This window comes from Citrus sinensis, chromosome 5 (genome assembly GCF_022201045.2).
Source record: "Citrus sinensis cultivar Valencia sweet orange chromosome 5, DVS_A1.0, whole genome shotgun sequence".
NCBI lineage: Eukaryota > Viridiplantae > Streptophyta > Magnoliopsida > Sapindales > Rutaceae > Citrus > Citrus sinensis.
This window is the reverse complement of record NC_068560.1, coordinates 29,676,666-29,698,583: the sequence shown is the minus strand read 5'-3', so window position 1 is coordinate 29,698,583 and position 21,918 is coordinate 29,676,666. Positions and strand designations below refer to the sequence as shown.

General features: G+C 36.0%; 3 protein-coding genes across 8 annotated transcripts; all 3 read left to right on the top strand.

Moving 5' to 3' along the window:
- Positions 1-1,859: 1,859 nt before the first annotated feature.
- LOC102624196 (uncharacterized) lies at positions 1,860-6,194 on the top strand. 5 transcript variants are annotated; one of them, XM_006472147.4, is made up of 8 exons: positions 1,860-2,172; positions 2,999-3,183; positions 3,316-3,648; positions 4,139-4,820; positions 4,924-5,024; positions 5,138-5,227; positions 5,311-5,438; positions 5,761-6,194. In XM_006472147.4, the coding sequence occupies exons 2-8, from the start codon at positions 3,034-3,036 to the stop codon at positions 5,903-5,905; spliced, it is 1,629 nt and encodes a 542-aa protein (XP_006472210.2). In that variant the 5' UTR covers positions 1,860-2,172; positions 2,999-3,033; the 3' UTR covers positions 5,906-6,194. The 5 variants fall into 5 exon arrangements, with proteins under 5 accessions (XP_006472210.2, XP_006472206.2, XP_015384202.2 ...); XM_006472143.4 differs by having other exon boundaries at positions 1,866-2,172; positions 3,002-3,183; positions 3,304-3,648; XM_015528716.3 differs by having other exon boundaries at positions 1,866-2,172; positions 3,304-3,648.
- A 295-nt stretch (positions 6,195-6,489) lies between these two features.
- Positions 6,490-10,853, top strand: LOC102623910 (uncharacterized). 2 transcript variants are annotated; one of them, XM_006472142.4, is made up of 12 exons: positions 6,490-6,598; positions 6,746-6,844; positions 7,073-7,213; positions 7,288-7,412; positions 7,582-7,703; positions 7,803-7,885; positions 8,402-8,542; positions 8,934-9,029; positions 9,539-9,721; positions 9,949-10,043; positions 10,135-10,232; positions 10,365-10,853. In XM_006472142.4, exons 1-12 carry the CDS (start codon positions 6,569-6,571, stop codon positions 10,466-10,468), a joined length of 1,317 nt encoding a protein of 438 aa, XP_006472205.2. In that variant the 5' UTR covers positions 6,490-6,568; the 3' UTR covers positions 10,469-10,853. The 2 variants fall into 2 exon arrangements, with proteins under 2 accessions (XP_006472205.2, XP_015384044.2); XM_015528558.3 differs by having other exon boundaries at positions 6,517-6,598; positions 6,776-6,844.
- A 1,979-nt stretch (positions 10,854-12,832) lies between these two features.
- Positions 12,833-20,127, top strand: LOC102623618 (protein SEMI-ROLLED LEAF 2). Its single transcript, XM_006472141.4, has 20 exons — positions 12,833-13,058; positions 13,716-13,853; positions 14,455-14,529; positions 14,639-14,754; positions 15,043-15,157; positions 15,341-15,466; positions 15,576-15,623; positions 15,902-16,101; positions 16,223-16,419; positions 16,574-16,857; positions 16,943-17,092; positions 17,407-17,814; positions 17,905-18,054; positions 18,169-18,247; positions 18,329-18,453; positions 18,602-18,793; positions 18,882-19,022; positions 19,212-19,349; positions 19,462-19,668; positions 19,775-20,127. Exons 2-20 carry the CDS (start codon positions 13,719-13,721, stop codon positions 19,886-19,888), a joined length of 3,000 nt encoding a protein of 999 aa, XP_006472204.2. The 5' UTR covers positions 12,833-13,058; positions 13,716-13,718; the 3' UTR covers positions 19,889-20,127.
- Positions 20,128-21,918: the final 1,791 nt, after the last annotated feature.

Sequence of the window (21,918 nt, the reverse complement as noted above, 5' to 3'; positions counted from 1 at the left end):
TTTTAATAATTAATAAATTTGAATTCCTTATAAGGAAAGATAAGATCATGTTTTTTAGCAAGGAAAGCAAAAACAATCCCGGCGCGACATGACACCTTCCAAGGACACCGACCTGTCATTTGTCCACAGGTTCTACTTAATAATTTCCCTCTATATATACTAGAGCATCGCCTTAAGTTTCACACGAAGCATAATTCGCCATTCCCCCTCTAAAAAATGCAACAAAAACAAGCATAAGCAACAATGTCAAAATCTTTACCATCCAAGTTCATGCTTGAAAGCCTTTTAAAATTACCAGTCAAAACTTTGACACGCTTTAAACGTGTAAACAAACAGTGGTACTCTGTAATATGTAACCTTACGTGTGTCGCCTTGCATGCCAACTTAAATGAATCAACTAACAATTGCTACGTACCTTGTTCAATATAAAGGAGGAACTTATTGTGAAAACAATTTTTGGCGATACAACAAGAACTTGGTTCAGTTTGATGAAGTTGTCGCTTTTCCATATTTGTTTGGAGCCCATGTATGAGAAAAGACAAGAAAATTCCAAGTCACAAGAGTTCTGATTGGGGAAAAGAACAATATAGAACCTCTGCTACCACTAGTTTTATCTCTAGAATACATCTGAGGTACCATATCATTCATACAACAAGTAATAATATCATGACATGTGTGTATTTATTTTGAACCACTATCATGTAAGTGGCGGTTGTATTAAATTCAATTACACTTGTCATGCATGCATTAATTAGTTATATTGTATAATTTCTCGGAAAAAAGAAATGAAAGGGTCATTTACTACTTTTGCCATTCCAGGATTTGGCTATGATCATAGAACTAGTGCCCTCAAGATTTTACTTATTGTCCACGCGAGTACAATGAGATTCAAGTTTATTCACTGACAAACAATTGTTGGAGACGGGTTCAACATAATATTCCGAGTATTCCATTTCTGAGTTCGAATTCGATTGTGCACTTAAATGGAGCTGTACATTGGCTGGCAGTAAGAAGAGAGAGTGATGGTACTGATAAACACATTGTCATGTCATTTGATTTTGGTGATGAAACGTTCAGAGACAGAGAGGCGACCGACAATTTGCAAAGTACTGATTGTGTACATAGAGAAACATCAGTTTGGGATACTTGAAAAATCTGTTGCTCTGTTTGTTTCTTGTCATAGTGAAGATAATAGAGCTGGACTTGGTAGTTGTAATGTGTGTGTGATGGAGGAGAATATGGGAGTAGAGCATTGGATTAATCTGTTCACAGTTGATTTAAGAGCACAATTTGGAGCAAATGATGAAGTAATGCAGACAAATGATGATGGGGAGCTTGTCTTGTATGATAAACAGTAATTGGGTTGCTAATGCTGTCACCGACACAGAAAGCCTAGTTTCTCCACAGTACCAAAATTAGTAGATATGATAGAGACGCCTGCAATTTTCTTTCTTTTCTTTTCCTTCTTTTTTTTTTGGGTGTGGCGTGGGTACATATGTACATTATTTTTGTGCCACTTTAACTGAAGCAAGTAAAAAATTTTCTTCTCCCATTGTTCAGTAATGCAAATTTCAGCTTGTTGCTTACATCTCATGTTACTTACTTTCATAGCATTAGCATTTGTTATGCAAATAATTTTAAACGTTAAAGGAGGAGTCAACAAATCTGACAATAATTGGGAATTACACGAGCACCCATGCAGCTGCTAAATAACTTGAATGCAAATCGACTAAGAACTTAAAACATCAGACCGTTAGTTGTAACGATTTATTTGGTAATAAATCAGTAATAGCTGTGGTATTTACAAATTGTCTCAGTCACCAAATAGACAGAGAGAACATGAAAGATGGGTAATTTGGGCAAACAACTGCTACAAGCAGCAGCTCAAAAAGACTACAGCAGTAGAGTACAAGGAATCATTCATTCACGAGATGGCACCTTTGCTGTACTGTTCTTCTCATCCTTTGTCCTTAATTTCACCTTCTATTTTGTCCAGTCAAAGCACACCACCTGGCTAATTATTTTCAACCCGTTTACCCATTTAGTTGGAGCCGGAGCCGGACTCGGACCCAATTCAATTGCCAAAACTGAATACTGATCTCTATGGTTGATTTTTCTTGATTGTGATTTGAGGTCTAGGACTTTGGGGATTTTTTGCCACAACCCAGAAAGGTAAAAAATTCATTTTTTTGTGTCTTTGGTAATTTGGTAAGATTTTATGATGTGGGTATTTCGATTTTTGATGGTTATTTGGTGCTTGTATAAAACTTTGCTTAAAAGAAAAATTCTCAATTAGGGATTTTTGTGTTGAAACAATCGAAGGTAAAGTTCCTTCTTTTGGACTCCGTGTATTTCTTGGGTGATTTGGTGGGATATTAATTCGATTATTGCTGGTTTATTTGATGCTACTATATGTGTTTGCTTCAATTTTAACCATTAACCTTAGTAGCTATGGCTGATGATCTTTCGTTTTGACTTTTGAGATTTTTCTGTTGTTTCTAATTTACATGGATATTCTGTTCTGTGTTTCCTTATAGCTTGTATTCAAGGTATTTTGCATCTGCTATGTTTTGATTCTCTATTATATTGGTGAATGATTCAATGAAGAATTATATTCAATCTTTATAACTTTAATAAAAATAATCCCATGTTCTTCTATGGTTATTGTTATTGTTCAATTTTGTTTACTTAATTTGATTTTGTTCATATCACAGGGCTCATACATTGATTTAGCTATCTTAAGTTTCTATATCTCTTATTTTTATGAAAAGGCTAATCTTAACTGTACCAATTTGCTGCTAAAATACTGCCAGAAGCAAGTATGGAGATAATGTTTTTGCCAATGCACAAGTTTTTCTTTGTATATCCAAACATTGTATATACTTGTGCACCTTTATTTGAGAAATATTTGGATTAGGGAAGAGGTATATTGGCAATAAGCATGCTGTTTTTGTGCATCTATTGACTCACATGGCCTTCTTGTTTGGATAATGAACAGCAGCACTTGGCTTGTGCTTTGACAAGTTTGATAATATGGAAGATTTCAGAGGATTAAGGTTCAGTAATGCAACTGGTGCAAGGAAGAAGAGGAGTAATATATCTCGTCGTCCTTGGAATGACTTGCAGCCACTCTCAGATTTCCGTGACCTTTCATCCTTCTCATCCACACCACCTTCAGAAAATGTAAGTATGCAGAAATGGTAACAATGATTGTGATTCTATTTCTCAGTAGAAAGAATTCAATTTGATCCTTTATAGTTCAAGGGCTTCATTTAGCAACATAATTGACCTGAATCTTTACAGAACATGATCAAGATTGATGATGGAGGGTTTGCAGAATCTGATGAAGCTTCAAACAGTGGATCTTTTCGAGACAATAATGATCATAATGGTGATTATTCCAAAAGGCACAGTGAAGGAGTTCTTGCCCCAATTAATTGGAGATGCACAAGTAATATGGGGAATTTTGGAGCTGTTTCAGATGGATTAGGAAACGAAAATAAAGTAAAAAAGGTCAAGCTTAAAGTTGGTGGTATTACACGTACCATTAATGCCAAATCTGCACAAGATGGCAGTGCTGGAGCTGGTTCTACAAGGTTGTATCATTATTCAGACACCCAACAGCCACGGCAGAAGCTGATTATCCAGGTATATACCAATCCAAATTTGTTACTTGTATTTCTGCCTAATTTTGGCAGCCATAGCTATAGTATTGCATCAGAGATTCTATCTCATACGACATCTAGCCATTTATGGACAGTGAGTCGCAAGGCTTTTAGGCTATTTGCTTTTTTTTTTTTTTTAAGTTTTATATTTGAACATTTACCTTATCTATATATGGCTACATGCAGGTTTATCACTGTTCTAAAATATACTAGTTCAAATGTAAGGATAAAATTGTTGCATTTTGTCTAGGAGTTATAAATGTGTTTTCCCCTTCTTTTGGCCCACTAAATTCCAATTCCCTGGCTAACTAGTGTCATTTTTCTATTTCCATTTTTAAGCAATGTTATTAAGTGGCCCTTTTTGGTGAGATTTAGAGACTGCTGGCCACTTATTAAGTGGCCTTTTCGGTGAGATTCAGAGACTGCTGGCCACACTAATGGGCTTTCTAATCTAATTTTGTCTCTGGGTGTAGGAAGTTTCTGATGACAATCGTTCCATTAGTTCAGATAACAGAGATAGCTTGCAAGGTTCAACATGGAAAGATTCCTCTGAAAGTGATTTGAGGGCAGAGGGTTCTAGGAGTAGGATTCCTTATGAAAACATACCCACAAGGCAAACAGAAAAATATGAATCGGTTAGAAAGAGCAAGCGGGTCCCTAAGAAACGCTCTTTAGATGGAGTTTTTGATGATACAAATGATGTTGATGATGATGAGATCCGATACCTTGAAAAGGTTAAAAAATCTAAAGTCAACACCAATTATGGTGCACAATATGAAGATGACAAGGAAGGAGGAAGCAGGAAGCAAAGGAAGATATCAAGAGTATTAAAGAAGAATGTTGATGTGCTCTATGAAGTAAACGCGGGTGAGTTTGGCTCATCAAAATTGGGTAAGGATGGTAAGAAGTTGAGATCAGGGAGAGTATCTGAAGATACCGATTATCTAGAAGAGGAAGAGCCACTGTCAGACGGTGAACCTGAAATTAAGAAGAAGAAAACAAGAAAAGAGTTTATTGATTTATTGGGTGATTCTAAGAAAGAAATGACAGTTACCACTCGGCAACGTGCTCTCCAGACTGGCAAAGATGTCACATCTGGTGCTGGTGCAAGTCTACTTGAGTTCCCAAATGGTCTGCCCCCTGTTCCTCCTAAAAGTGAGTAGTTTTTGCTGTTCCTTTTTCTAGTTCTTTCTGTGTAGCTTCCTTGTGGAACATTTGTGGATCTTTTTTCATATTTCCATTGCTGTTTTCATATCAGAGCAAAAGGAGAAATTGTCTGAAGTGGAACAGCAACTGAAAAGAGCAGAAGCTCTTCAGAGACGAAGGATGCAAGTGGAGAAGGCAGCAAGGGAATCTGAGGTTTACCTTCTTTTCCTTTGCTGCATTATCCCCCCCACCCCCCTTTTCCCCTTCTTTTCCTTGTGAATTGCATGTATTACATAGAAAGCACTAATTTGCACATAAAATTGTAGGCCGAGGCAATCAGGAAAATACTAGGCCAAGATTCAAACAGAAAAAAGAGGGAGGATAAAATGAAGAAACGACAAGAGGAATTGGCACAGGTAACAGCGATGCAAATCAGTACCTCTTTCTCTAGATTTTTTAGCAGAATTATTCCTCTAATTTGATATCCCCTTAACTGCAGGAGAAAGCTGCAAATGCAATGGTACTTGCATCAGACACCATTAGATGGACCATGGGTCCCTCAGGAACCACTGTAACATTCCCCAGCGAGGTTGGCTTGCCAAGTCTTTTTGATCATAAACCTAGCAGGTATCAATCTATGTTTGTTCCGCGAATTCAAATTTGTTAGATCTGTGATTCCAGTTTACTTAAAGTCTTCTATGATTTCTAAGGTCTTCTTTAGGGTTTAGAATTTCCAGCTATATATTTTAAGTTAATTTGTAAAGCAGTGGGTTTCAGTTCTTAGGAGCTAGGAAATTGGCTGGCTTGAGAGTATATGCATAATGTTGTCAGTTTCATATAGTCTTGTGTTGATTTGGATAGCTCGTTTACATTAAGTTTTTTTTGCAACTCTTTCCTCAACATTACATTCTTCCTAATTAATGATTTTGCTTTCAACGTGGGATTTCAGCTACCCTCCTCCCCGAGAAAAATGCGCTGCTCCATCATGTACAAATCCTTACAAGTATCGTGATTCCAAGTCCAAACTTCCTCTCTGCAGCCTCCAATGCTACAAGGCTATAAATGAAAAGATGCCTCCAGTATCTGCCTGTTAATTATCTCGTAACTTCGTTTCCTTTTGGCCACGCAAATAAACTGTTGATCGAGCCTACTTACTCATGTGATACATACAACCATACAAGCATCGTAAGCAGCTGCTTGGCACCATTACATGTATGGTAAAGTTCAGAGCGTCTACATTGATCTCAATATCCCGGCACCTGCAGCTGTGCCGCCTGGAAAAACCTGAAACAACTGTTGTTTGTCTGAGAAATAAAATCCCAAATGCTTTGTACGTGTAAAATGTTGTATAATAGTAGTTGATAAAATATGTGGTTTCTAATATGTGAAATGTCGTTCATCTTGCTTTCGTCTTTCTTCTCGGTCGTACTACTTGTTGGCCGTTTCGAATTTATCATAGCAGGCACGACAAATCGTCCGTATATTAATTAATTAGAGAAACGCTTCCTCAATTTAAAGAAAATTGCCAGTCGCTATAATAGTACCACAAATGACAAATGCTTCTAATAATTAGTACGGAAACGACATGTCGTAGGTAACGTAATCCCTAAATTTGATTACGTTTAAACGGATCGTGTTGGGCTTTAATGGGCCCGACAATGAGGCCCAAATATTATTATCATTAACATTTTAATAAGCTCAACAAGCTACGCCGCGAAACCTCGAGAGCAATAATCAGTTGAGTGCTCGCTTTGGCTATGGCGAAGCACAATCGCGATCAAGCTCTGGTAATTAACTTATTAATTTTTAATGAATTGTGAATTAAAGTAATGAATGTAAAAGCTTAAAACTATCATTTTTTTCTTATTTACTGTTGTGAAATGTTGCAAGTAAATGCTGTTTTAGTTATAGGTTAATTTGTTATCATGTTCCAGGATTTCCAGGGGTTTTTGAATGATTTGCAGGACTGGGACCTTTCGCTCCACGAAAAAGACAAAAAGATGAAGCATAAAGCTTCTTCCAAGGATAATTTGGTATATTTTTTTTGTTTCAGTTTTTGTACCAATAAGTGTTATTTGCTTGCAATTTTTTGTAACTAGAAGAGAGTTTTTTAATTTTAGTAATTTGCTTGTCTTTTTTTTTTTATTATTAAGGAATTTCAATGTGCAGAAAGATTACTTAGGTTTTGGGTGAGACTATATGAGTTAATTTATGTGTGTCTGTGCATATTAAATATACACATAATGGCATTTATCTTGAAGGTGTCATCTTCTCTGAAATCTGGGGAGAAACCGAGTCCAAGTGGAAATTCTTATTCAAGGAACTATGATCCAGTCAGCCGCATATCAAGTAGTCTCATGAATGAAGAGAGTACTCCAGATGCCACTTCAGAGAAAGAACTGGTAGGAATTTGTCTCTCTAATCGAATGTCAAATATTCTCAGGCAATCTTGATAACTTAAGTATTTAATTTACAGGGTAATGAGTGTTTCAAGCAGAAGAAGTTTAAGGAAGCTATTGATTGCTATTCAAGAAGCATTGCCCTATCACCAACTGCTGTAGCTTATGCAAATAGGGCTATGGCTTATCTTAAACTCAGAAGGCAAGTTTAGTTAGAGCACATTCTGTGACCTTCCCCTGCCAGAAGATCATAGTTGTGTTTCTAAGTTATTGAATAGCGTTTAGGTTTCTCTTCTGACTGACCTTGAGGACACAATCCTTCTAAATGAATTAGTCTTTATTCTTTTTGCTTACATTTTCTTATTCTTCAGATTCCAGGAAGCTGAGGATGACTGTACAGAGGCTTTAAATCTAGATGATCGCTATATAAAAGCGTACTCACGTCGAGCTACAGCCAGAAAAGAACTTGGGAAACTGAAAGAGTCCATTGAGGGTATGTTATATTCTGCTGCATCATGGTTTGTTCCTACTCAAAGGCACATGTGTTCTTTGTAGTTTTGATGTCTGACATGGTGAATATAGCCAATTGCAGATTCTGAGTTTGCCCTGAGATTGGAACCTCAGAACCAGGAAATCAAGAAACAACTTGCTGAAGTAAAATCTCTCTATGAGAAAGTAAGGATTTCACTGTATATGTACAAGTCGTGGCCTCTACTTTTGAATTATAGCCTACTTCTAGGTCAGGCATGTCAAGTTTTTAGTGATGCTTATATCCAATTAGTTGTAAGCCACTGTTAATTTTTAAAATACTGGTAACCAAGTGAAATTTCAGAAAATCTATTAAATTATGCAAGGTTCATACACATTGGCACATGCTACTATTTCTTATTTGTAAAATGTAGGGCTAGATGTTTTTTTTTTTTATTTGTTTAGTGTTTGTAGCGTTTATAGTAGTGGGATACTGGGCTACAATTACGGATGTTATTTGAGCTTTCTATTTTGCCATTTTTCCTTATGGTTCTGACCCAACGGTATGTGGCTTTATTGAGATCAATAGGATTTTTATTTTTGTCGTTGCCCCTATTGGTAAATGGATTGTGCTTAATGAAATATTAAGTGTATTCTGTTAATTGAAATGCTGTTCTATCAGATTCTTCTTTCTATCTAAATCATTTGTGTTGATTCTCTCAGGAGGTTTTTCAGAAGGCATCTAAAACACTGGAGAAATATGGAAAGTCAGGAATGAAAGTGAATGGGCATGAGGTCCGTGCCGTCCGAAATACTATACAGAAGACAGGAGTGGCCGAAATTCAAGATCTTACTATTTCTAAGGTACTAATACTTGTTTTGTCTTCGTGAATGCTATTGAGTTTCATGAGAAGCTAACCTGTCAGCCAGTGGGTGCGTTTGTGTTTGCGAAAGTATAAATAGGCTTATCTATGTTAACATATTTATTTTTGAACACACCACTTTTTCATATGGATAAAGGACCTGTAATTGTTGTGAATATGTAGAGAAAAGTTATATTATCAGTTCTTGGGCGTAACCTGAACCAAATAACTGGAAGTTGACCCTTATTATAAAATATAAAGAAAGATTAATGGCTTATATAGCTTGTTTTTTATCTAAAACAAATTATTATATGATGTTTTCCTAAATAATTTTGACTCTATTAGCGGGAGATTGATAGAGAGGATCTAGAGGAACTTCTTTATTTGTGCAGAAAACAGAAAACAAAAATTTGAGAGATGAAAGCAAAACTGAGGGCCAGCGAGATGGTTCTGGTGCAAATGCGACTCATATTTCTGGCTTGGATAAGGTAATATCAGATTCAGATCCCTGCTTGTGAAATTTTCCTCTGTTCTTGCTTCCGGCTTTGGGAGATACGTTTCCTAATTAATAACCATCTATCAGTTTATACTCAAATAGTATGTGAATTTGACTTAAAAAAGCATATCGCCCCTTCTTCCCATTTGACTATAGCCATGATTATCCATGCAATGTGGTATTTTCTTTCGTTCTATGATTGTCAACTAATCAATATTGTTTTCTGAATACCTCTGAGAAATAAAGTTCAATTTATAATGATGGTTAATATATTAGGAGTTTCTTGTAATGATATCCTTTAAATTCAATCATATGCAGATTTCATAATATTTCTTAAGCGTTTGTGTTGATAAAACATTTCTTTTGCTCTCATTATCCTCCCCCTTCCTTGGTCAACTTTGTGCTTGCTTTGCTTTAGGCAATTTTTTGCCCCTTCTGCTAATATTTTGCTAAATTTTTATCCTTTATGTTCTTGAATATAGCTCTTTTAATTTCCCACAGAGAAATCACAGAACAAAAAAAGCGGTGTTAGATGCATCTGTGCAAGAACTAGCCACTCGAGCAACTTCAAGAGCTGTGGCTGAAGCTGCCAAAAATATCACACCTCCAAAATCAGCTTACGAGTTTGAAGTCTCTTGGAGAGGCTTCGCTGGTGATCATGCCCTACAAGCTCGTTTGCTGAAGGTATGTCAAAACCAACAATGCTGTACTGCTATCGCGGTGTGCGTGGGGGGCAAATTAGTAGCTATGTGGTTTTCAATCAGTTCTATAGTCTTATTTACTTAACAGCAGATGTTGGGTTGGTTACCGTAAATATTTATGTCTTCCTTTTAAGTACTTTTTTCCTTTTTATTTCAGTTGGTTCAGCATATGATGTGACTGATATTTCTTCCCATTCTTTATTTTAATAGGCTATCTCTCCAAATGCACTGCCCCAAATATTTAAAAACGCATTGTCTGCTTCTATCTTAATTGATATCGTCAAGGTGGTTGCCATGTTTTTCCCGTAAGTTAAGAATTTCTTATTTTGTTGTTTATGTCCTCGATTTCTGGTGTTTTTGGATGCTTTACATCCTTTCATTTCATTTTGTTGGCAGTGGAGAAGTGGATTTGGCTATCAAATATCTTGAATATTTAACCATGGTCCCAAGATTTGACTTCGTCATCATGTGTCTTTCATTAGCGGACAAGGCTGGTATGTTTTAACAATTGAACTTTATTGGAGTTATGCTAATCAGTGACTGTTAGGCAAATAGAGTTCACTTCAGAGTTGCAATTGAAGATCAGTAGATGTATCACTTTGCTGACTTGATTACCTTCTTTACAGATCTTCGAAAGGTATGGGATGAAACATTTTGTAATGAATTGACTCCGATTGAGTATGCAGAGATCCTTGATAATTTGCGTTCCAAATACTGCCTTAGCCAGTGAGGAAAAATGTCTTAAGATATGTCTCAAGCCAGCAGTTTTGTCTCCTAAACTATTGCACTGTAAATCACACATGTAAACACTGGGAGTTACTGCCTCAATTTCTTCCAATTGGTGGGATTTATAAGCCTATTCAATGGTGAGAATGATGCCATGGAATTTCAGATACCATTAAAGTTCCATTCTGTTCACGTTTAGTTAGTGAGGATTTGTAGCATCATCAGTGAAAATTCAAAGCATTACCATTAATTGGTACATGGAGTAGGACTTTAGATTAGGATTTTAATGTTGCTCTAGATGCAAGTCAATGTCGGGGTGTTGTATGTGGTGCTAATTAATACTCACAGTGTATTTCTCTTTGAATGAGACTTCCAACAGAAATTCAACATCGCGCTGTGCCTGTGTCGTTGACAAAATGGTAATAATTGATCTTACTACCACTTCTCTTGAGGATCCCTGATATTTTTTTCCCTAAAATCTTTTATCTTAGCAAATACGCATACTTAATTTGTGGTTAATATACGAAAAAAAAAATAACGAAGAGCTAAAAGTCTTGGCCATCCATCAAACTGTCTGCACTTCAAACGATTTTTCACAAGTTCGATAAATTCAGTTCAAAGTGAGTGATTTTGTGCTTCTTTGCTTTAACTTTGGTTCGACCCAAGTGTTGTTGGCCTGGCCATATCATTAATCTATTCATAATTGAAGCTATGACCATCCGTTGTCTTATGTCTCAATCTTCATTGATGATATTACAGGGCTGGCAGCGACCAATTTAAATTTCTCCACGTGGCTGTCACACACCAACCAGCCTGTCAAAAAGAAAAATTATCCAAGTTGTGCAGGAAAATGATTTGGGAGTTAACGTAATCCCTTGATTGACCTCAACCCAACAGCCCAACTCTTAATTTCTCGCAAAAGACGAGGCCCCAGAAAAAAAAAAAAAAAAAAAACCTTAACTAATTATGTAAGATGCTTGGACTTGCTTAACATGCAAGTTGACGTTGTAGTGTCTGAAGTCAAAATAAATAACTTCAAAATAGCATTCTAATGTTTTAATTATTGACTCATAATTTCCACATCCAGCTAACTCTTTTGTCGACAATATCAAAGTTCAAAGATAAGGCTTCGCATTTGCTTGGGTTCTTGTTATATAAGTTATTTTATTTTTCTCTAATTACAAGATTTAGGAGACGCATATCTGAAATTTTAGCTAGAGATTCCTTAATTTATTGTTCACTCCATTCGTGGGTCCAATGGTACATCCTCATAAAATTTTCTTCCATCTCCCTTTTTTTTTTAATCAAATTTGTGGATTTTTAACAATTAAATTCAGCATCTTTTCGCACTAATAGGCTATGGGCCACTTTTGCCTATGCTTGGAACATGGTGGTGCTCTCAAATCACCCAACAAGCCACGTAACCTTTTTATCTTGGCTCCAATTTCTAATTGTGGTAAATGATGATCCAATTGAAGTTATCATTAAACAACACTTGTCATCCTAGTATTGACTATTGAGCTCACCTAGGTGGGAGACGATTTATGTTTGTGGGTCAAGCAATTTTCTTTTTATCAAAATACCATCAAAGTTCCGCTTTAATGCTCATTCAAAAGCATTTGTGGGGACTAACGTGCTTATTTATTTAATATTTTAAAAATTTCCTCTCCCTCGTGCAATACGAGTGGAGTATGGACATTCCTCTTCTGTAAGGGATTATTTGTCTGGGCATATACTTCACAGAATTTAATGTAATAATATAAATCCCAATCATGTATTTCTGATTGTAAATATCAGTGTAATATATCTGCTATAATAGCAGTTGTAACTATCTGTGTAATGCAGTAATATGATGATTAATCAGTATTCAAAAAAAAAAAGTAAGTGAACTGATGCCATTAATAAACAAGGGTGTCGTAAATGAGACATTAGTGCTAAATATTGAAATTTTCAATCCCATTTCTCATTCTTGAATAATGACCATTTATATCCAAAATATTCAATCAGTTTATGACCCATTAGTAGTTGCGTAAAATTTGAAATAAGTGCGGCCATGAGCCATCATCGATTCATCATCATGCACTTTCGGGTTCGAAATAAAGCAAAACTTGAAACTTAATTGTACAAAAAGGTGAAAGCAAGAGCCTTTTGTTTGAAACAGACCAATCAAATTGGGTTTTGTTTTCCATTGAAATTTGAAAATTTGGAGGTCCATTCTATTAGCCGGCCGCAAATGTGTATTCAAATTTTCAAAGACGACACTAGACATCACACAGACTGGCGAAAGCAAAAATACTGTTTGTGGTTTCACTTCTGAAGTCTTCTAAGTTCCGACACGCAGGCATAAACGCAGCGCAAATGACTTTCACTTTTTCCAGTAAATAGTAAAAAACAACTGACACCCATCACGTGATATCTCTCTCTTTCAATTGTTCGTATCAATCCACGCGCCAATTCTCTCTCTGTGCTGGTCACTTTGGCACAGTGGCGTTGCTTCCTGTTTGTTTTATTTTACGCTTTCTGAAGTTCCACTTGATCCTTTGCTCTCGCAGATCTACCACTGCAAGCCAACTGCAAGCCATCAGCAACTCAAGGTATGTTCCATTCTTATTCTCTTTTTATGCTTTGTAAAGAATTGCTTTTCTCTTGGGTTTTAATATTTTGTCTCTACACTTTGTTTTGGCTTCTGGGTGTCTGAGTTTTTGGTAAAAAAACATTCCCTTTTCTGCAACTGTTGCTCTAACGCTTGTGTTTCTTGCTGTGTTACCGCAGCCTCAAAATCTTTACGTTTCCTTTTTCTTTTACCTCTGTTGCTTGTAGCTGGTGTTTCCCTCGCTATGTGCTCCTTTTGACCTCTCTTATTTTTTTGTGTAATTTCTGTGCTTGTGTAATACTTGCATGTTTCTGCAAAGCTTGCGGGGAAATGCATTTTATCGAAGTTTTCTTTCTTCTTTGTTACTGTTTGTTGTGCTATTTTCTTTGTAAGAAACTTTCTAGATTAAGGGTTTTTATTCTTATTTTATACGACGGTTTGATCCCCGTTCTCAGTCAAAGCTGTCTTTTTTCTCCCTAGATTCTTCTTTTTTTTTTCTGTTCTATGGTTTTTATTTTGTTTTCTGGGAAACAGTCATGTGCATTTTGCTGGTCTCAACTCTTAAAGAATCATGCTTTATTAAGACTTCTATTTTTTTTTTATCCCTTTAAAAACTAATTTCTATAGCTCTTTCTAACCGTATTTTGAAAATGTGCAGTAAATGGGATTCATTTCCAGAAAGATTTTCCCAGCATGTGGCAGCATGTGTGTATGCTGTCCTGCTCTGAGGTCGAGATCTCGACAACCTGTTAAGCGTTACAAGAAGTTGCTTGCAGAGATCTTCCCCAAATCCATTGTGAGTGTTCGCTGTTTATCTTCTGAATCACTCTCTTGTTTATCAGTCTGTGTGTAGTATTTGGGCCTTTGGCCTTGCTTTTTCAAATGCTTTCTTTTCCTATAATAGTTAGTAATTTCTGCTAATTGTAGCGAAGCTGGCAAATTTTATATTCAGTTTTAGTGAACATAGTGAGAAACAAAACAATACGAGCCTTGGAATACAATGTGGCAAATTGCGGCATTATATATGTTCTTATTGTGGTAATTCATTATATTGCTAATGCATTCTCATTCTAGTAGAATCAGTTCCATTTGTTTGACTATACATGTTCCTGGAATGCCCTACTGAAAAAAAAAAAAAAATTGCAGGATGATTAAGGATAGTGGTAAATTTGAAGGGTGTATTTTTCTTTTCCTCAATGTTCTTGGAGATCAAAAAGAGCCTGAATCACAAGTATAGACGGATATTTGTATAATTAGACCAACAAGTTGCGTTAAAATTGTCGGTTTTGTGTCTTTTAACATGTTTCCTTAGTATTCTATGAGATTGTAGCTAAAATTCAAATACTATTTTAAAAGTATAGAGAAAGCTGAAGTTTGAAGCTCCAAACTTAATGCAGGATGGTCCTCCAAATGAAAGGAAAATTGTCAAATTATGTGAATATGCTGCCAAAAACCCATTTCGAATTCCAAAGGTAGTTACTTTATTATCCTTTTGTTTCATCTTTTGATAATTATAAGACAAGACACTTAGCCTCAAAACTAACCATTTATGTGCTGCTGCCCCTTTGCACTTATGAACAGATAGCAAAATATCTTGAAGAAAGGTGCTATAAAGAACTGCGATGTGAGCATATCAAATTAATCAATATTGTTACAGAGGCTTACAACAAGATGCTTTGCATGTGTAAAGTACAGATGTAAGTCAACCTTGTTCTTCTGTTTTGCTTAGACTGTTAGTGTGTCGACGAATCATTTATGGAAATTTGATTATTTATAGTTCTTAGTCATAGTTGATTTTTTAAGATTAGGCTATTCTTGTCGTAGTAGCACCTTTATGTGTTTTTAACCAATGATATTCTTAAATGATAGGGTATAGATGTTGTACATATACCTTTTTAAATTTATTTTTGTGTATATTGCTTTACCTTTTTGAATCTATTTTTTGTGTTTGCCCCTCGAAATTGTTTAATTGTTGAACTGTGCAGGGCGTATTTTGCTGTTAGTTTATTGAATGTTGCCACTGAACTGCTGGACAACTCTAAGCAAGAGACTGTTCAGATACTTGGGTGCCAAACCTTGTCAAGGTTCATCTATAGTCAGGTGAATTACAAAATTAGCTTTCCTTTTGAAAAATACATCAATATGCCAAGTAGAGTAACAGTTAACCACTTTTATTTACCAATGGCCCTAATCTTTTGTATTCTATTTAAGTTATATCTTAATATGTTCCGTTTTGGATACTTCCTGCTATATTAATCTGTTTATGATCTGATTTGTGAACAGGCAGACGGCACTTACACACATAACATTGAAAAGTTTGTTAAAAAAGTATGTAAGCTGGCATGTGAAAATGGTGTGGAACATCAGAGGAGTTTGAGGGCCTCAAGCTTGCAGTGCCTTTCAGCAATGGTACTTTGATAACTTGGTTTTGATTTACATTTTATTCCGTTTCTTTTATTGACCCATACTGTTCTTTGTGTAGTTGTGGATTTTTATTTGATACTGTGTCCCTTGCTAGGTGTGGTTCATGGCGGAGTTTTCATGCATTTTTGCTGATTTTGATGAGGTTAGAGCATCTAAGTTTCTTTCTTTGAATACGTAATGTTTCTGTGGATTCTGTTAGTTTCTACAATTTCTTTGGGGTACTAATGGTTGACTATTACAAGATGTTGGTGAAGAGCTTGGAACTTCATATTCAATTTGTATAAAGTGTAATGCTTTTCTGATGTAATGTTAACACACTGAATTCGGGAATAAGTTTTCGCCTTCTTGACTTTTGATCTTTAAGGTTATGTCGCTTCAAGTACAGATAAGTTTTGGTTTCCTGTTGTATCCAAACTGCAGATTGTAAGTGCCACTTTAGATAATTATGAGCCAGATACATGTAGCGAAGATGATGATGAGAGAGGGGAGCCGCATCATAATTGGGTAGATGAAGTGGTTAGATGCGAGGGCAGAGGTGCAGCTGCTGGTAGTGATACTGGCCCTAGCAGCATGATGATCCGACCTCGTCCGGAGAAAAAAGATCCTTCAGCTTTGACAAGGTCATTACTTGTTTAGGAGACTAAAGGAAACTTTTATGCCGGATCTACATTTCTTGCTTTGTCTTTGGATACTTCATAAATTTATACTCTCTTTTCCAATTTTTTGTGATTTTTGTTACAGAGAAGAGGTGGAGACACCTAAAGTATGGGCACGAATTTGTATTCAGAGAATGGTTGACCTAGCCAAGGAGACTACAACTATGCGTCGAGTATTGGATCCAATGTTTACATACTTTGATTCCAGACGGCAGTGGATTCCTCGGCAGGGGTTAGCCATGATTGTTTTGTCAGATATGGCCTACTTGATGGAGACTTCAGGTACAACGGCCTTCTTCTAACTCTTGCCAAGTCTCTGTCCTACTTTTTTCTCATTGACAAAGTTGTAAATATAGCCTTTTATGAACTTGATTATTCAATAGTGTTAACACTGCAATAAGCTGGGTGTGCTTGCTGCTGCTACTTTTGATCTCAGGGAATCAGCAGTTGATTTTGGCTTCTGTTATACACCATCTGGACCACAAAAATGTTTCGCATGATCCCCAGCTCAAGTCTTATGTGATACAAGTTGCTACAGCTTTAGCTAGGCAAATTAGGTCAGGAATGGTGCTTGTGGAAATTGGCTCTGTGAGTGACCTGTGCAGGCATCTAAGAAAAAGTTTTCAAGCCACAGTTGAATCAGTTGGAGAGCAAGAGTCAAACTTGAATATATTACTCCGGAATTCTATTGAAGATTGCTTACTTGAGATAGCTAAAGGGGTAACTTTGAGACTTTTGTTTTACATATGCTTGATTCTTATTGCTGTCTTTGTCATTTACTTGAACTTGCATTGGCTTTTACTAGATTGGTGATACACGACCGCTTTTTGACATGATGGCAATGACACTGGAAAAGCTGCCATCTTCTGGGGTTATTGCTCGTGCAACCCTTGGATCATTGATAATTCTTGCTCATATGATTTCAGTGGCATCAATATCATCTCGTTCACAGCAGGTGAAATGAGTTCAATGTACTTTTGATGCCATTTATATATAGGAATTTATTGTGTGTGATCTATCTCCTAGGACCTCATTTTTTCCTTTTATGTGCTAGTTCTTGTGAAATTACTACCATACACAACTTGTTGGTTGATCCTTTTCTGCTTTGAAAATGGCCCCTTTTAACTTCTCCAAAGAATTCATTCTTCTTGTTAGTTTTTGATCGATCCTTTTTCTGGAAGCTTTTATCAGAGATAATCGTCTTCTTATCTCGAAGTCATTCTTCTTTGAATGTCTTGGTTACAGCTTACTGGTTATAAATTCATGTAGGTGTTTCCTGAAGCACTTCTTGTCCAAATTTTGAAAGCAATGTTGCATCCGAATGTTGAGACACGCGTTGGAGCACACCAGATATTTTCAGTTCTTCTCATTCCAAGTCCTATTAATCAGCACCATGAAGTAGCTTCAGTGCGATCTGGTTATCTCCATGAACCGCAACAGTGGCATTCAAATGCAGCATCTACCACTTCAATTACAGCTCTGCTTGAAAAGCTCCGGAGAGACAAGAATGGTGTCAAAATGGACAAGAGTAGATATAATGTTCACGATGAAATTAGAGGAAGGGACTCCGTAGAAGATGACTGGAAACAGGGCCATACCCCCAAAACTTCTTCTAATTTTTATAAATTAAGTTCTATTATTGAGAGGACAGCAGGACCCACCAACTTGGTTGATGTGGTATGCAGTTTTCTTGTTTTACATGTTGAATGTGTGTGTTAGCATATATGTAGTTATCTATACAATAAATCTGGTTTACTGATTATGCAGGAACCTTTTGTTATGAAGTTCACCGAGGATCAAATTGTGCAGTTGCTTTCTTCTTTCTGGATACAAGCCACTCTTCCTGATAATTTGCCTTCAAATTTTGAAGCTATAGCTCATTCTTTCAACTTAACACTTATTTCGTTGCGCTTAAAGGTGAAATTTTCAACACATGCTTTTTCCCTTTTTTTTTTCTTTTCTGGTTTTTTCAACACACGCCTTTTTCATGAAAAAGACTGTTAATAGATTCTTGGACTTGTCATGGTACAGAACCCAAATGACAAACTCATGGCCCGCTTCTTCCAGCTTCCCTTGTTTCTCAGGAATCTGTCCTTGGATCCTAACAATGGTATAATGCCTTCTTCTTAACAGTCTTGTGAAAATTGACAAATCCAAAACGTGTAACTAATAAATTATAACCTCTTGTCAGGGATGTTGCCTTCAGTGTGCCAGAGATCAATCCTTGTTATGTCAACGGGCATGTTGATGTTTGCAGCTAAAGTATATAATATTCCTGGTTTGAATGATTTGCTGAAGACCTTAATCCCTAATGATGTGAGTGCTGTTTGCCCACTGTTATGTTTTTTTGCTTGTATATTTAGAGGATGTAACTTTTCAAGTTGTTAAAAGAGATGTTAAATTTCTTTCCAGAGTTAATTTATTTCAGATGTCTCATCAACAAAATTGATTTTCTGCAAATCAGGTTGATCCTTATATGGGCATTGGTGATGACCTTCAAATATACGTAAGGCCTCAGGCAGATGTGAAAGAATATGGATCTTTTACGGACAATCAACAAGCTACATCATTAATCTACGAGTTACGAAACAAAGTATATGAATCTGACAAGATCATATTGGATATCATAGTTCAGAATTTGTCTACCATCATTGAGGTACGGCCTTAGTTGATGAGATTTTCTTCCCTGTCTAAATTTTTCTCTTTCATTTTCTCTTTGCTAACATGTTTATCTGTGTGTTAAGGTGGAGGCGGATGACTTAGCGAAGCAACTTCAAGAACCATTCACACCAGATGATGCAATCATGTTTGGCCCACAATCAATACTTGCCTTGGACCATAGTCAGATGATTTCCAATTCCAAAGAATCACTATCATTCGATGAGGTACTCTTTAAATAATATTTACATGTTCCTCTGGAGGATGTATTCTATAACCTTAAGTCAAAGCAGCCACAGCAAATGGCAACAAGCATTGTGTATTATGTAAGAAAGGGAGAAAAAAGAGAAAAGATTGCACATAAAGATATCAAGACAGCAGTGATGATTGTTAATAAACGTTTTCTCGTGTTGCAGGACATTGCAACGAATTCATTGGTCGAGGATGATGCCACAAGTGAAGCATCTGTTGCTAACCTCTCTCGCTTCATTCCCAGAATGCCTACTCCATCTCCTACCTCCCACATTGTCAGCATTGGGCAGCTTATGGAATCGGTGATCTCTTTAACTCCTGGCCTTCGCCCCTAAAATTATCTCTCTCCATCCATTATGATTTGAAAATTAGCACATTTGTTCATTATTCAAAAACTCAAGTAAGCGTTTTCAGGCACTCAAGGTAGCTGGTCAGGTAGCAGGATCAACTATCTCAACATCACCCCTCCCATACAATACCCTGGCCAGCCATTGTGAAGCTCTTGGCTCCGGCACCAGGCAGAAGCTATCCAATTGGTTGATCCATGAAAATCATTATGCTAGAGCTACCAACAAATTTTCACCGGCATCTCCTGCGGACAGTTACTCGGCACTTGAGAAAGTAAGCATTTTCACATACATAAGCTCTGGTAAATTCCCAGTACTCCAGATAACTGGTAGTCATTGAAAGCAAACTAATGGACTCAACATATATCTACTTAATGCAGATAATCAGCGATGAGCCTGGTGAAGGATCTGTGATGCCACAGAATGCATGCACCGCAATGAAGCTACCTCCTGTAAGCCCTTTTGACAACTTCCTCAAAGCAGCTGGATGTTAAAAGAAGAGAAGCCGCTACGCATATTCAGTGTCTACTTAATGTTGTAAAATCTTAGGCAGTGCTTTAGAAGTTGTAGGCTGTAATCGTTTTGATTTTGAACTTGAAACGTGTCAAGGCTTGCATGCCGTGACATGCTCCCATTATCCCCTGTAGTGTATTCTATGCACCAGCATATGAACTTTTAGGCCTAATGCCAGAATTAGCATAGCCACTGGCACAAATGATATTCCTCCTCTCTCCCTCTCTCTTTTTAAATCTTTTTTTATTAAAACATTAAAAAAAAGTGAAAAAAAGTCTCAATTCAAGTGGATGGGTTGGAATTGAACCTTAATAACAACAATTACGTGTGTTTATTTCGCAGATTGGAGAATTGGAATTTGAAGTTCGAATTATTTGCAGCGCGAATTTCACAAAATAAGAGCGGAAATTAGAATTAATTAAGTGGGATCTGCATCGAAATTGGACTGGGGAAAGGAAGACTAATTCTGAAGGAGCTGGGGATTTTTGAGGAGTACTGATATTGCTTTTATCAAAATTTTAATATGTCGAAACTGTCCTTTCTTGAAATTAAAAATATAAATAACAAAAAAAAAAAATCAGTAAACTCGTCATTGCCACCGAACGTCTTCGTTGTCACCACTAACAGCTCCCTCGTCACCGGTTGATTAGCGTGTTGTCTCTGCCCGGGCAGCAATCACCGGCAGATGATGTGTCATGGACAGCAGCTGTGTGACATTGTAGAAGTCGAAACACCAGCAATAGTAGCCTTGCGTCACCAATTGCCACCAGTTACAATCTGATGATGATGTCCGTTATGATGATGATTTGTTGTTACTGTTGTTGATGATGATTGTGACTGTGATTATGATTATGATGATGATGATGATGATGATGATGATGATGATGATGATGATTATTATTATTATTATTATTATTATAAAAAGTATTATAACTACTTAATATTAATGTTAATAATAATATTAACGATAACATTATTATTATTATTAATCATAATTAATAATAATAATAATAATAATTTTTTGGATAATAATAATTATAATAATTAAAATATAAAATAATAAGGGTAATTTTTACTTTCCTCTTTTGAGTTTTGAGTTTTTTGCACTTAAATGACAAAAATCCGTTTATTAGTGAAAACTCCCCTACCATCAGTTAATTTTTGTGGTTGACTGTTAGTGATAGTTAAAAATTCTAAAATGCCCGTGGTTGGATTTGTACACATCTGAAACATTTGGCGCCAAGTTTATAACAACCATAATATTATTATTATATCCTTAAATATGGGTTATTTACAATTGAATTCAACAAATAAAAAGACAATTGTAACCCTAACAATAAATCATATAAACCAAAATACTACTTCAACATCATAATACACCACACTGCAATACCATAAAACAACATAAATAAATGATACATATATTAAAGAAAAAACTAAAATGTAATAAATATCAAATGCAAACAATATGTAATTATAATACCAATGTGCAAATCAGCCTAAAACAAGTGAGAAAATAATCCATTAATTACATTACAACATTAAATAATATTCAAGGGTGTTTAGTATTGTTTCTCAAAGTTAGTTTTCTATTTTCAACAAACAATCGTGAAAAAAATGATTTCCGAAACAAACATTTTGTAAATGACTAAGTGCATCTGGATAAATTTTTTTTTTCTCGTCTTTTTAAATAAAAGTTGAAAATGTCTTTAACAATTTATGGACTTATAATGTTGTTTGATAACATATGCTATGATAAGAGTATTATTACTTCAAAGTAAACAAATTTACTCCACAATTCTACAAATCTCATCAAAACCATGTCAATTAACAAGAAATCAAGCACCCACTCGACATTTTTCATTTAGAGTATTATCAAAACGCTCCAAATTAGGCCCAAAAAAAAAAAATTGTAAGAGACTAACCTTTTGTTGGCTTCAACAAAGTGATTTGGATTCTTGGAGCATCGGCGAAATTCAAAGTGATATATAATGCAGGTCTTGTGTTTCTT